At 36.7% G+C, this 14,888-nt stretch overlaps 1 protein-coding gene across 5 annotated transcripts in view; it reads right to left on the bottom strand.

Moving 5' to 3' along the window:
- Tasp1 (taspase 1) overlaps nucleotides 1-14,888 on the bottom strand; it is a 234,580-nt gene that overhangs the window by 145,965 nt on the left and 73,727 nt on the right. For 4 of the 5 annotated variants that reach the window (XR_007236041.3, XM_048455440.3, XM_048455442.3 and 1 more), the window contains 2 exons: nucleotides 11,274-11,354; nucleotides 10,568-10,674 (listed from right to left, as the gene is read on the bottom strand). Coding sequence is in view for 4 of the 5 variants with exons in the window: in XM_048455440.3 (XP_048311397.3) it covers nucleotides 10,568-10,674; nucleotides 11,274-11,354 (188 nt within the window). In the remaining variant the exon portion in view is untranslated. The remainder of the gene's footprint in view (nucleotides 1-10,567; nucleotides 10,675-11,273; nucleotides 11,355-14,888) is intronic. The other variant, XM_048455441.3, reaches the window with a different exon arrangement.

Raw genomic sequence — 14,888 nt, 5'->3', positions numbered from 1 at the left:
AGCACAGACACTGAGAAAAACAATTAATAAATGGGACCTCCTGAAACTGAGAAGCTTCTGTATAGCAAAAAACACAGTCAACAAGACAAAAACAACAGCCTACAGAATGGAAAAAAATCTTCACCAACCCCACATCAGACAGAGGACTGATCTCCAAAATATATAAAGAACTCAAGAAATTGGTCATCAAAAGAACAAATAATCTAATAAAAAATGGTGTATAGACCTAAACAGAGAACTCTCAACAGAGTAATCTAAAACGCCTGAAAGACGCTTAAGAAATGTTCAACATCCTTAGCTAACAGAGCAGTGCAAATCAAAACAACTCTGAGAGTCCATCTTACACCTCTAAGAATAGCCAAGATCAAAAACACTGATGACAAAATATGCTGAAGAGGTTGTAGGGTTAAGGAAACACTCTTGCGTTGCTGGTGGGAATGCAAGCTGGTACAGTCCCTTTGGATCTCAGAATGGCAATTTCCCAGCAATACCACTTTTGGGTATATATCCAAAGGATGCTCAATCATACCACAAGGACATGTGCTCAACTATGTTCATAGCAGCACTGTTTGTCATAGCCAGAACCAGGAAAAAACCTAAATGCCCCACGACCGAAGAACGGATAAGGAAAATGTAGTACATTTACGCAATGGTATACTACACAGCGGGGAAAAAAAAAAATAATGACATCTTGAAACTTGCGGGCAAATGGATGGATCTAGAAAACATCATATTGAGTGAGATAACCCAGATCCAGAAAGACAAATATCATACTCACTCAAAAGTGGATTTTAAACATAAAGCAAAGAAAATTAGCCTATAATTCACAATCCCAGAAAACCGAGACAATAATGAGGACCCTAAGAGAGACATACATGGATCTAATCTACACGGGAAGTAGAAAAAGACAAAATCTCCTGAGTAAATTGGGAGCATGGGGACCATGGAAGAGGGTTGAAGGGGAGGGAAGCAGAGAAAAATGTATAGCTTAATAAAATAAAAATAAAAATCAATTAAAAATTAATGAATAAATAGATAAATAAATTATTTTACTAAGCATAAAATAAATTTGTTGGAAAACGAATGCAAATGAAGATTATGTTCAGCCAGGTAGATCAGACTCAGTAAAACAAATATGGCATGTTTTCTTTCAGGTGTGGACTCTCGGTTTAAGTTTATATTGGGATGGTCATAAAAATAGAAAGGAAACCATGAGAACAGAGAAAAGATCTCAGTGGGGGTTTAAACAGAGAACAATAAGGTGCATGTGACATGAAAACAGGAGGGAAAGTGTGGGAGCAGCACTAGAAGAAGATGGGAGGAGCACTAGAAGTGGGGAATGACAAGAACTGAGTAAAGTGACACCATGGGGCTTTGATGATGACCAGTAGGTAGAGACTTATAACTAAGCTGACCATCCTAAAATCTGATCATGAGAATGCACATGCTAGAAGGAGAGAACCAACTCTCACAAGCTCTTCTTCAGCCTCCACATATAGACCACGGCATGTGTATCCCATCCCACACATACATAGAGAGAATCAATAAATAATTGTTTTAATGATTATATGCATATGAATATGCCATAACAAAACCCATTACTTTACATGCTAACTTAAACATTTTTTAAAAAAAGAGAGGCAATAATCTCAAGTGTTGGCCCATTAGCTTACTGAACTATAGTAGAGCGTCTAAGAATCTATAATGTTTAGATCCTCAGCTGGATCTTATGCCAGTAAGATTTAAGATCCACTGGAAAAAAAAAATCCCTTCATGGGAGAAACAGGGGAATCTGGACAAACTTTGTTACCTACAAAACCTCAACAGAATTATCTATACCACAGTAGCCATATGGTTCAACAAGCCAACTGCACCACAGAGGAAAGAATAGTTGGAAGGGGTTCAATGTTTAGCCAAAGTTTCTGGTTAATTAACAATACATACATTTTGTTATGAGGAAAGATTTACAAGACTGACAATATCTGATGTTAACTTTTAATAAATATTTAAAAATATCACTAGTTGCTCTCATTACAAAATAAAGGAACAGTTAAATTTATTAACATTGCCTCTTGCATCAGTTTTGCCTTATCTATCATTTTCAGTCTATATAAATTAATATTTAGACAATTACAGTTTTAAGACTTAGCTCTAGTTAGAAGCCCAATCTCCATAACAACTGAACAAATGTACTTAGAAGCTTTTCCTTAAACAAGTAAAAGCTATCCTACTAACTACAGTTAAAGGTATAGGATTTAAAATTGGATGACCTACCATATGATACCACAAACTACAGACTAAGGAATCACCATCAAGTCAGCAAGATGGCTCAGTGGGTAAAGGTGCTTGCAACTAAACCTGACTACCTGAGTTCTAGTCCCAGAGTCCAGGAGAGAATGGAATATTGCAAGCTGTGCTCTGACTTCCACAAGCGTGCCATGGTATACATATGCACGCGCGTAAAACACACACACACACACAAACACACACACAATAAATGCATACATGTAAAAAAAATAAAAGAATAAAAAATAAAATGAAAAATATTGATCATCAGGTCCAAACCCTATGTAAAAAAAAACAAAAACAAAAAACACATGATATAATAACAGATTTAATGACTGACCTATCTACCAATTAACATAGAAAACCTGCAGAGTAGGCTCATCAAATAATAAAGATGTTCTTATATGGGGTTGTTGCAATTTTTTTAATATATTACCTACCACTTAGGCAATGATTTTAAAAGGAAGATAATCACTTCAGTGAAGGAATTTTCCATTTGACAGAGCTAATGTGCAATGTAACACCTTTTTCCAAAAGGATAGAAGCACACACTCTGTTACCTCAGAATCCCACATATTAACCATCTTCTTGAAAAACAAAAATCATACAAAGTGAGTAAATTTCAAGAAAATAATATGACACTCTTCCTTGAACACAAAATGCACAGACATGTATAAAGGGAACAATCTGAAGAAAATATGTTGTTTTGGGGGCACTCGTTTTCTTTGATCTTAACCTACCTCTCACCCAAAAAAATACAGTGATTTAGTATGATGCAGTTAAGCACTTACATAATAACTTCAAGATGGAGGGGAAAGGGGGAAAACATTACCCACAATATACTTCAAAAGAATAAAATATATTTATATGAAGCGCACAAAGCAAGTCCCAACATTTCCTTTTTGAAACATGTGGCCAATTTAATGTCCCTGTGTGGTGGCTAAAGAACCAAAATTAAATGTTGTAGCATCTCTTTAGAGTGGTTTTGAACACACGACATGGTATGAAAGCACAAAAAGCAGTGCTTATTTTTCTAAATTTGTTTGTTAAAAACTGAACACTAAAACATGCTTGCACAATGGGCAAGGTCTGACGATCATTTGCTACACTGTCCTACATAAAAACTGCTTTACCTAAAAGGCAACAGAATAACCAAAAGCTTAGACTACTTTATGCATGTGGTGGGATGAGGCAAGGAATAGCTCTACACATTCAACTGCAAAATCTGTTATTAAAGAAAAGGAGATGGAAACTATTTAGGCAATATGCTTGTGAAAAAGGAAAAGGGGGATCTGAAACATCAAAAATGTTGAGATCAAACAGTATCCCCAACTTCTTTTAATACTCTAAGAATAAGAATCCCTTCCAATCACATCCAGGACTAGCTGTTTGAAATTGATATTTATGAAATCTAGACTATGGTGTGCACCATGTCTGTTTTCTAAATGCAAAGGTCTTGTCAGCCATGAATAACTTAGTCAGTTTCCCTGTGGCATGAGCCAAGTTCAGCAACAGACCAATAAGTTGATCATGTCATTACAAGAGAACTGGTCCTTCCCCCTGATGTGATAAAGATTAGTACTGACTCAATTACTTTTTGCTTTTTGTCTCAGAATATGGAAAACATGGAGTATCTATATACAATAAGAGACAGAAGAAAAACCAAGAGTGGGCCTACCTAGAGAGGGCAGGGTCAAGTGTTCACTACTATTTTTATATTAAGCTATTTTACAACAATTAAAAATAAAATATAAGTTAAATAGAAATCTTTCCTGTCTCTACCATGTAAGTAACAAAAAAATAAGTAAGCAATGATGAAAAAAACAGAAATACCAATCACTGAGAATAAATAATTCCTAAAAACCTATATTTCTCACTTTAAATACTACAGAGACTTTAAAATTTACAAAACCCTACAGCTAGAAACTAAACTCACAAAACTGAGTTGAGTCACAGAAATTAATGAGCATGGCAAAAACTCCTCCTCGATGGTCTCTCTAACCTCCGTGACAAAACTTCTCAAGAGTTACACTGACCCTTTTTCTTCCTGACCAACCCATGCCATGTTCATCTCTAACACACTGCATCACAAATACGGTCCATCCAGAACAGTCTCCAGAGGCCAAATCCAACAGCCACTCCTCAGGACCATATGACCCAGCATGGACTTTCTTGGAAAAAAATGTTCCTCCCTCAGTGCTCTCTCTTCTCCCTCCTTCTCCCTCTTTTATATGCATCCTGGTACCTTTGCCTCACCTGTGCCTTCTTCTTATTATTATTCAGGGGGTTCCTTGTTCTCCCAGTTTCTACATCTTCAATTGGCTTGAGATTCACATGTAAATCTCTCACATAGTCTCACTTTTCAGGGAGTACATTAATATGGATATATATACATACAAACACATACATATATTCCTTTTGATGTCAACAATTTCATCATAGGTATCACTCTCCCACCCACCCCATAAATAAAACTCCTGTCCATAAACATGTAGTTGCTCATATAACCAACTCACTGTTAATATTTCTACCTATCACAGCAAGTTTTCCAATAGTAACAATGACAGGCTGGTTTCAATTTTCAAATGTTGAAAATACTCTTAGGAAAAGTAGATGTGCATACTTTTAAATTTATTATTTGTTATAATGTCCTTTTGTGTCACATAGTTGGTTGCTAGCCCGGTGCTCTACTGGCAAAGTCAAAGAACCATTAAGAGATGGGAAGAAAACACTAAGAAGAAACAAAGTCTCTGCAGAGCACACTTGAAGAGCAGATGGAGACCTTAGCCCATTTTCTCTGTCTTTGCTTCTTGGCGGCCATAGAATGAGCAAGTTTCCTTTATCATACCCACAGTCATGATTTACTGCCTCATTAAAGGCATAACAGTAAAAGTCCAAATGGCCACATGAAACCTCTGAAACCCAAATGAAAGTCTCCCTGTAAGCAAATCTTTTTGGGCATTTTGCTGGTGATGAAAAATTCAACAATATGTTAATGTTTTAATCTATTTTTCATAGTATTGAGAATTGAACCCAGGGCCTTCTATATTTTAGGTAAACACTCTAGCACTCATATACATGCATAGCCGTGATCTTTTGAAAGAACCAAAGCCTTTTCTTTGAATGTAAGTCTGCAGACAATGTTCCATACTGTTTTTCTTGAATAACAGAATAAAATGCCCTATTATTTTGAGTTTTACCTTATGTAAAGTGAATAATAAATAAGGATAACTAACAAAACACTCTGAATAAAGTATGTATAAAATTTTATGGTTCCCAATCTTTCTAGCTCACACATGATTATAAAACAATGTCTTAGAAGTCAATTCTGCTTTTTCAATTAACTTTTCCAGTAGAGCACTCAATATTCAAACAATCCTTAGTTTCCAAGCAGACAACTGTCTTTTTAAATGCGTTATTCTTGTCCAACATAAAACAACAGGCTATGTAATTTTAATAGTAAAAAGCAATGAGCACAGTGAGGATACTGATACATTTGGCTGAAAGGAACACAGGAGCACAACACACTAAAAGGGAGCTCTTGAGATAAAGCTGAAACTTCCTTACACAAGCATTCCATTCTGAAGGATCTGGTCCACATCTGCCTCTTCAGCTTCATCCCACACCACCCTCCGCTGCTCGCACTGACTCTTTTCTTCATTCCTTCACTATGGCAACCCCCCACAATGGCCTCTGTATATACAGGTCATTCTGAGTATTACATGCTTCTGCTGTCTGGTAATAAAAGAAAATCACTTGTAAGTGAAGGCTGTACTTTTGTTTCTGATCACCAAGACCCGAATAATCACACAAAAACTATATTAATTATAATAATATTTGGCCTATTAGTTCAGGCTTCTTATTAACTAACTCTTACATCTTAAATTAACCCATTTCTACTATATTGTATTTTACCATGAGGCTCATGGGTTGTGATTTCTTGCTTCTTGGGAGGCTACGTGGTATCTGTCTGACTCTGCCTTCTTTTCTCCTCTATCTCTGCTTGGATTTCCCACCTGGCTATATTCTGCCCTGCCATAGGTCAAAGCAGCTTCTTTGTTAATCAATGGTAATAAAACATATTCACAGCATGCAGAGGATAATCCTCACTTTTAATTTTCACATGTCAGTGCAAGGGAATCTCTGTTGATCACCCTAATGAAGGGAATCTTATCTTCAGACTCTCACATTCAGGCTACTGTATCATACCATCTTGTTCTTTCTTTTCCTCCTTAACAATTATAAAATATAACCCACTTCTGGCAGATGATCTCCAAAATATATAAAGAACTCAAAAAAGTAGGCATCAAAAAAGCAAATAATGCAATTTAAAAATGAGGTACAGACCAAACAGAGAATTCTCAACAGAAGAATCTCAAATGGTACAGAAACACTTAAAGAAATGTTCATCATCCTTAGCCATCAGGGAAATGTAAATCAAAATGACTCTGAGATTCCCATCTTACACCTGTTAGAATGGCTAAGATCAAAAACACAAATGACAGCTTATGCTGGAGAGGATGTTGAGCAAGGGGAACACTTTTCCATTGCTAATAGGAGTGTAAACTTGTCCAGCCACTTTGGAAATTAATATGATAGTTTCACAGAAAACTGGGAATCAATTTACCTCAAGGCCCAGCTATATACCATTCTTGGGCATATACCGAAAAGATCCTCAATCACACTACAAAAAGACACTTGGTCAACTATGTTCATAACAGCTTTCTTTGTAATAGCCAGAACCCAGAAACAGCTGAGATGCCTCTCAAATGAAAAACAGATAAAGAAAATATGGTATATTTACAAAATAGAATATTACTCAGCTGTTAAAAACAATGACACCAGAAACTTTGAAGGCAAATTGATGGAACTAGAAAGAAAAAATCATTCTGAGTGAGGTAACCAAGACCAAGAAAGACAAACATGGTATGTACTCACTGATAAGTGGACAATAACCATAAAGTATAAAGGATAACCATGCTCCAATCCACAGACCCAGAGAGGCTAGGTAACAAGAGGGCCCAAGCAGGGGAAATGCATGAATCTCCCTGAGAATAGGAAATAAGAAAGCTCTCCTGGGTCGATTGGGGGAGGGTGAGCATGGGAACTTGAGGAATTGGGTTGAGAGATGTGTGAAGGACGAGAATACTTTAAGAGATGACTAGAAAGGGAGCACATTTCAGTGTCAGATAGAAACCTGGTGCAAGGAAACTTCCACGAATCTACAAGGATGACCCCCAGCTAAGACTCCTAGCAATGGTTGATACATAGCCTGAACTAGCCATTCCCTGTGATCAGATTGGTGATTATCCTGGTTACCAGCTGAGAGCCTCCATCCAGTGCCTGATGGAAGCAGATTTAGAGAACACTTGGGAGTTCTGCTGAGGAGAGGGAGGAGAGATTGTAGGAGCCAGAGGGGTCAGGAATACTGGAGGAAAACCCACAGAAACAACTAACCTGGCTCACAGGAACTCACAAAGTCTGAAGCAACACACCAGGAAGCCTGCATGGGACCAACCTAAGCCCTCTATATATATCCAACAGTTATGTAGCTTGATGTATTTGTGGAACTCCTTTGTAACAGTGGGAGTAGGGACTATCTGTCCCCAATGCTTTGGCAGGCCATTGGTAACCTATCCTCATAATGGATCACCTTGCCCAGTCTAAGAACAAGGAAGAGGTGCTTAGTCTAATGGCGACTTGATGCTCCATGCTTTGCTGATAACCATGGAGGTCTGCCCCTTTCTGAACAGAAACAGAGGAGGCGTAGGTTGTGGGGGGAATGAAAGCGGAGGAGCGAGGGGAAACTTCAGTCAGCATATAAAATAAATAAATTAGAATTAAAAATTACAGGGCTGGAGAGATGGCTCAGTGGTTAAGAGCATTGCCTGCTCTTCCAAAGGTCCTGAGTTCAATTCCCAGCAACCACATGGTGGCTCACAACCATCTGTAATGAGGTCTGGTGCCCTCTTCTGGCCTGTAGGCATACATGCAGACGGAATATTGTATAAATAATAAATAAATAAATTTTAAAAAAAGAATTAAAAATTACAGAACATAATAATAACATAATTATTTATGTGTTTTTATATCTCTGTTCACTAAAACATAAACTCTCACTAGAATATTTTGCTCACCACTGTTTTCTTTATTATTATTATTATTTATTTTATATCCTGACTGCAATTTCAGCTCTGTTTTATTTTTAGCTGGCACACAATTATTTTCTGAATTAAAAAAAAAGTGACCTGAATTGGTAATGACCAGCTAAAAACTGCCTCTGTAAAACACAATGACATTTCTATGCATAGAACCCTAAACTAATAACCACAGAAAGGAACTGGAAACATTTCACAGCTGCATTATTCCTAATAGTAAACATCCAGAAACAGCCAATCTGCAATAGGAGAAATGTATAAGCAAATTATAGTCTATGTACATTAGGAAATATTACTTAGTGCTGTTTTATTTTTACCTATTTGTTTTAAGGGACCAATAACAGGACATCTAAAAATATTCTGTGAAAGAGTAAACAAAAGAGAGCACATTCCACACGACAGCAGCACAAAACATCTATGGTGGGATAAAGTGGAGGAACGGCCACTAGGTTGGGGTTAACTACAGGACAACAAAACCTGAAATGTTCTGTGCCTTGATACGACTGGGGCTGCAAGAGTTCACACAGTTAGGAAAACAGATGAAACTGCCCACTATATGCATTTTGTTTTGGGGACAAGGTCATACTCTATGGCCTGTGATCTATCTACTCAACCTCCTGATACTCATATCTTTTTTCAAAATGCAAAAAGTCCTAAATCTGTTTACCCAGGTATCACAAAAGATGCAAAAACACAAATAGAGGACCCAGACTACACCTGCTTTCATCAAAATCTGCATATTAATTTATTCATTTGTTTCCTAAAATCCATTATTGTGACACATCCAAGCAGAACTGAACCAAATTAGTGGATGAATTATCCTGCGAGGAAACATACTGAGAAAATGCCTATTACTATGAAAGATGGATTGTTTTTTACTTAACTGCAAGCACACAAAACTTTGACAGGTAGCATGAACGAGTTTATGAGGCATGACAGAACGACTAGATAGAGATCAGGTGCACCAAAGAACGATGTGACGTGACACACCAACCAGGAGCTGTGTGCTAGCCCTAAAGACACAGGCTGAAGAATACTGAGGTTTTCAGCTTCGCTCTACTCTCAAAAGTAAGTAAGTACAGAAAAACAAACAAAACAATATTCATATGGCATTTTGGTAGCCACTGAGCTAGTGAAATAAAGAATGCGCAATGAAAAGCTAAATTTCTTATTTTATTCAATTTAAATTAAGTTTCACTTTGAAACATTTTCGGCCAGTACAAAGTATGATTCTAATAACTAAATATGTAAATTTATTTTTAAGCAGTTAATTTTATTACATGCATTCATTTATATATTTATGTGTTTATGTTTATGTGATTGGATACACATGCCACAGCATACATGTGGAGGTCAAAGGACAACTTTAAGAAGACTGCTCTACCCATCTACAATGTGGGCACTGGGGATCAAATTCAGGTCATCGGGCTGGAAAGCAAGTGCCTTTACATGCCAGACCATCTTGCCATTCTTCAACAAAACTTTACAATAGTTCGTTATTAATTTTCCACTGACTGTATTTCAAAAGCTATTTTCAAAAGATTTCAAAGATCTCTTAAAATACACTATTAAAATTAATTCTATTTGTTTTGTTTACATTTTTAAAATAATTTCACTTGTTTCTTTTCATAATCAAATTTTACTTTTTTTCTTTTTCTTTTCAAGACAGGGTTTCTCTGTGTAGCCCTAGTTGTCCTGGAACTTACTCTGTAGATCTGGTCTTAAACTAAGATAGCCACCTGCCTCTGCCTCCTGAATGCTGGGAAAAAGGCATGTGCCACCACACCCAACACAAATATTACTTTTTAAATTACATTTTTATACATGTATTATATATGCAGGCATGTCTGCACAATCTCAAGTGAATGCCACAACACACATGTGAAGATCAGAGGACAACTTATAGAAGTCAGTTCTCTCCTTCTACCATGAGTGTTCTGGGGAAGGAACTGGGGTTGTCAGGCTTGGTGGTAGGTACATTTACTTAATGAGCCCCACCAGCTCTACTCTGCTTTAAAATACATATATGGTATATGTTATGTTTCAAATGGACTGTACTGTTCTAAAGGCAGGTCAGCAGTATCACTACCACGCATGAGCAAATACTTCAGACATCTTCTGACCTTTGTACTTGATTGTCTTCTTTTCTTTAGCTGGATGAAGTCTGTTTCCACCCTTTCTGCCAGTTCTAATTTCCTCTTGTTCCTTTTAAAAGCAGCTAAGCTGAATCCTACAAAAGAGAAAAACAAAAATAATACTTGAGAATTATTAGAGTAAGAAGGCCAAAGAGATAATTTTGAAACATCTTCTTAGGAAAAAAAAAAAAGCACTTAAGACTGTTGAACTGCTGCTTTTACAAAGTCTTTCCAAGGTACCCTGACAAAACTGGAAAACAAAACAAACAGTACAAGTTTACAAAATTAAGGAAAAGATCAAATCAGAGAAACAACTGAGTTCTGAAGGGAGACAGGGCCCGGGGAACCTGGAGACCCTTGACCATCTCCATGCATGCCTAAGAGATGAACTTAGGGAACAGGGCACTAGAAAGTATATTAGAGAAGCGCTACAAGAAAAGGAGAGAATTCCGGAGGCTGACACACCCCACGAAAAAAAAGCTAGCTGCCACAAAGAACAAAATGAGGCTTCGAGTCTTAACCTTGTATCTAGATTGAAGGAGAGAAAGTTTTCACAGTATGAGTGCGAACTGGAGAATTCATGTTATCTGTATAACCCAAGGGAGGAAACAGTGACCTCGGTGTATATGATGCCTCATCTTTGCTGTCAACTGGACTGCATTTAGAGTCACCAAGGAAATACCCCTAGCTGTACCTCTGAGGGGACTCCCAGAGAGTTTCAACTGGAGAGAGGAATCACCCTGAATGTTGGTATACCACAGCATGGTCTGGGGTCCTGGACAGAACCAGAAGAAAAAAAATATATTTATATTTTTTATATTTATATTTTTTATATATATAAATATATATAAAAATAAATATATATTAAATTTAATATATATAAATTTATATTTATATATATTTTATTTATATATATATAAGCAAATCCATAGATTTCATGGCATCTACATGAAAACACCAAAAACATTCTTCACAAAAATAGAGAGAGCAATTATAAAATTCAGCTGTAACCATCACAGATCCAGCAATCATCAGCAAAGGCAAAGCTATAGGCATCACATGACCTCACTTGAAAAATACATTACAAAACCATATTAACCAAAATAGGATGCTAGTGACAAAAAATAGCAAACACACACAAAGACACACACAAAGAAGCAGTAAGAAAGCACAGAAACTGATCAGTATAATTACAATCAGGTTAATTTCAAAAAAAGTACCAAGAATACCTAATGGAATTCTCTAATGAATAACGCTGGGGAGAAAGTACAAAAAACACAGAGAATAAAAGAATTTGACACTATTTCTCTCAACACAAACAAAACACAATGCAAAATGCATCACAACATGAAATTTGCAGGTAAACAGATGGAACTAGAAAAATCATCCTGAGTGAGCTAACCCAAGCCCAGAAAGACAAATATGGTCCTTTACGTATATATTATGGCTTCTAGTATTGTATCTTTAGTGGAATTCCTAAGTATGGGAATGAACAGATCTCTGTGTCTATCTCTACCTGTTTCTTCTGCCTTTTCTTGTACTCTTTTCTGCTTGAAATAATCCTCTTGTACATGGAAAGACTTGTCACTCAAACTGGTTTAAAAAACCATTGATTGGCCAGTAGTCAGCCAGAAGTCCAGGCAGGATGGCCAGACTAAGAGTGATGGGAAGGAAAAGGGCGGAGTCAGCAGTGACAAGCCAGATTCAGAGGGAGCAGGAGATGATCATGCCATGCTATTAAAGGTACTGCCATGTGGCAGAGTGTAAATAAAGAATATGAGTTAAACCAGGCAGTGGTGGGACAGGCCGTTAATCCCAGCACTCGGGAGGCAAAGCCAGGTGAATTTCTGTGAGTCTGAGGCCAGCCTGGTCTACAAGAGCTAGTTTCAGGACAGCTAGGGCTGTTGTTACACAGAGAAACCCTGTCTCAAACCCCCCTCCCCCCGCAAAAAAAGTAATTTGGGTTAAACTTTAAAAGAGCTAAATAGTAATAAGCCTAAACTATTGGCTAAGCATTTATAGTTATTTAAGACTCTGTGTGTTTATTTGGGACTGGGCAGATGGGACAAGAAATGTCCATCTGCACTTTTCCTTCTGTTTTGTTTTTTTTTTCTATTTCAATATATTAGCTATTGTTTTACCTTATTATATTATTATATTTTATAATATAATATATTTATAATATTATTACATTTTATTTTATTATTACTAACCCTTACAAGATTGTTTGTTTTCTGATGAAAGACAGAAAGAGAACAGAACTGGATGGGAGGGAAGTTAGGGAGGAAATAGGGGGAGTAGAGGAAGGGAAAATCATCATCAGAATATATTATGTGAAAAAAAATCTATTTGCAATAAAAGGGAAAAATCACAACTCTACATGCAAGACCTGAAACTCAAGAAACTAGTATTTAATGCCCAGCAACTAACACATCTCTCTCTCTCTCTCTCTCTCTCTCTCTTCCTCTCTCTCTCTCTCTCTCTCTCTCTCACACACACACACACACACACACACACACACACACACACACACTGAAGCCAATGATATAGGTCAGTGTTTAGATAAGATCACAAAAGCACAGGCAACAAAGGAGAATAAAACTATTATATCAAAGTACAAACTTGTAAGCATCTACAGGGGAAGGGAACAATCAACAGGGTAGACAACACAGAGAATGTGAGAAGTCAATATCTAGAGCATATAACAAATTTAAAAGTCAAATAGCTGGGGCTGGAGAGATGGCTCAGAGGTTAAGAGCACTGACTATTCTTCCAGAGGTCCTGAGTTCAATTCCCAGCAACCACATGGTGGCTCACAGCCATCTATAATGAGATCTGGTGCCCTCTTGTGGCATGCAAGCATTCATGGAAGGAATGCTATATACATAATAAATAAATAAATAAATCTTTAAAAAAAAAATAAATAAAAGTCAAATAGCAAAAAAAAAAAAAACAAACAGGTAACTGGTTTTTAAAATGGGCAAATGATTTGGGACAAATAACTTAAATAGGTATTTCTCAAAGAAAAGATACAAAAGGCCCCAAAACATACAAAACAATGCATAGTATCACTAACCATCAGGATAAAGCAAATCAGAAGTAGAATGAGCTATCTGTCACCTCACCCAAGTATAATGGCTATTATCAAAGAAACAGAAATAACAAATGTCAATAGGAAAAGGAGAGAGGAACTCCAACATTTTTCAGTGAGAACATAAATTAACAGTCACTGTAGAAAATAATGCAAAGTTTCCTCTAAAAATATAACTACCACATAGCCTAGCAAACCTATTTATAATACAGTATATATCCAAAAGAAAGAAGTCATTATATCAAAGAAATAAATGCACTCCATTGTTTACTGTAGCATCAGCAATAGAGACAAAGACATGAAATCAAGCAAGGTAATCATCAAGAAATAAAAGTAGGTGTAAAAAAAGGTGGCACATATAAATAATGGAATATTATTGAGTCATGAAAAAGAAAGTTTGTCACTTGCACCATGGGAAGATATGGGAGGCTTCAGTTTAATAAAATAAGCAAGCAAAAAAAGACAAAATGAACATGCTTTCTTTCTTGCTCACTTGTGAAGTTAAACAAGTCATCAATAAAAGACAGTATTGGTCAGTACAGGCTAGAAAGTGTAAGAAGACTAAGACAGGTAAGAAGGAAGAGAATTTGGAAAAGGACCAGATATCACAAAGACAGGAAATAAGAACTAGATGTGGTGCTTCATGGAGCAATAAGGAACCTGCAGCTTAGAACTGAAACATGCAGAACAATAACGGGGAAGACTCTGACAAGTTTAAGGTCTTCAGAGGCCAGCATGCTGCTCAGCCTGGTTTCATCCTCAGGAAGTGCAAACATGCATGAAATACATACAAACATTATGCCCATTTCTGACATTTTGATTTTTCTTTTTAATGATCAAAGACGGAGACTTTAGAAGTTAATAGCCATAGACTAAGGATCAGCAAAGGATTATAAGCAGATTTCTCATCCAAATCTTTAAAGCCACAAGTTGTGGATTCACAGGTTCATAGCACTGAAAGAAGGGCGTGAACCATGAATCCCAAATCTGACAAGCTACATTTCAAAACTGAGGGCTAGATTAAGGTAGTTCCAAAGAATGGAAAACATACCCAGGTGATCACCACCAAACCTACCCTACAATAAAGACTAAAGAGAAACATCAGCAAAAATAACAAAGGATGCCAGGCAGCACATAAAAGACACGCCCAACAATAAAGCTCTGATTAAAAGATAAATGAACAATTATAAAATCTATTTCTATTCTAATTTTTGTATC

The sequence above is a fragment of the Myodes glareolus genome, chromosome 10, assembly GCF_982192425.1.
Source record: "Myodes glareolus chromosome 10, mMyoGla1.1, whole genome shotgun sequence".
NCBI classification, from domain to species: Eukaryota; Metazoa; Chordata; class Mammalia; order Rodentia; family Cricetidae; genus Myodes; species Myodes glareolus.
This window is presented reverse-complemented; position numbering and strand designations above follow the sequence as displayed.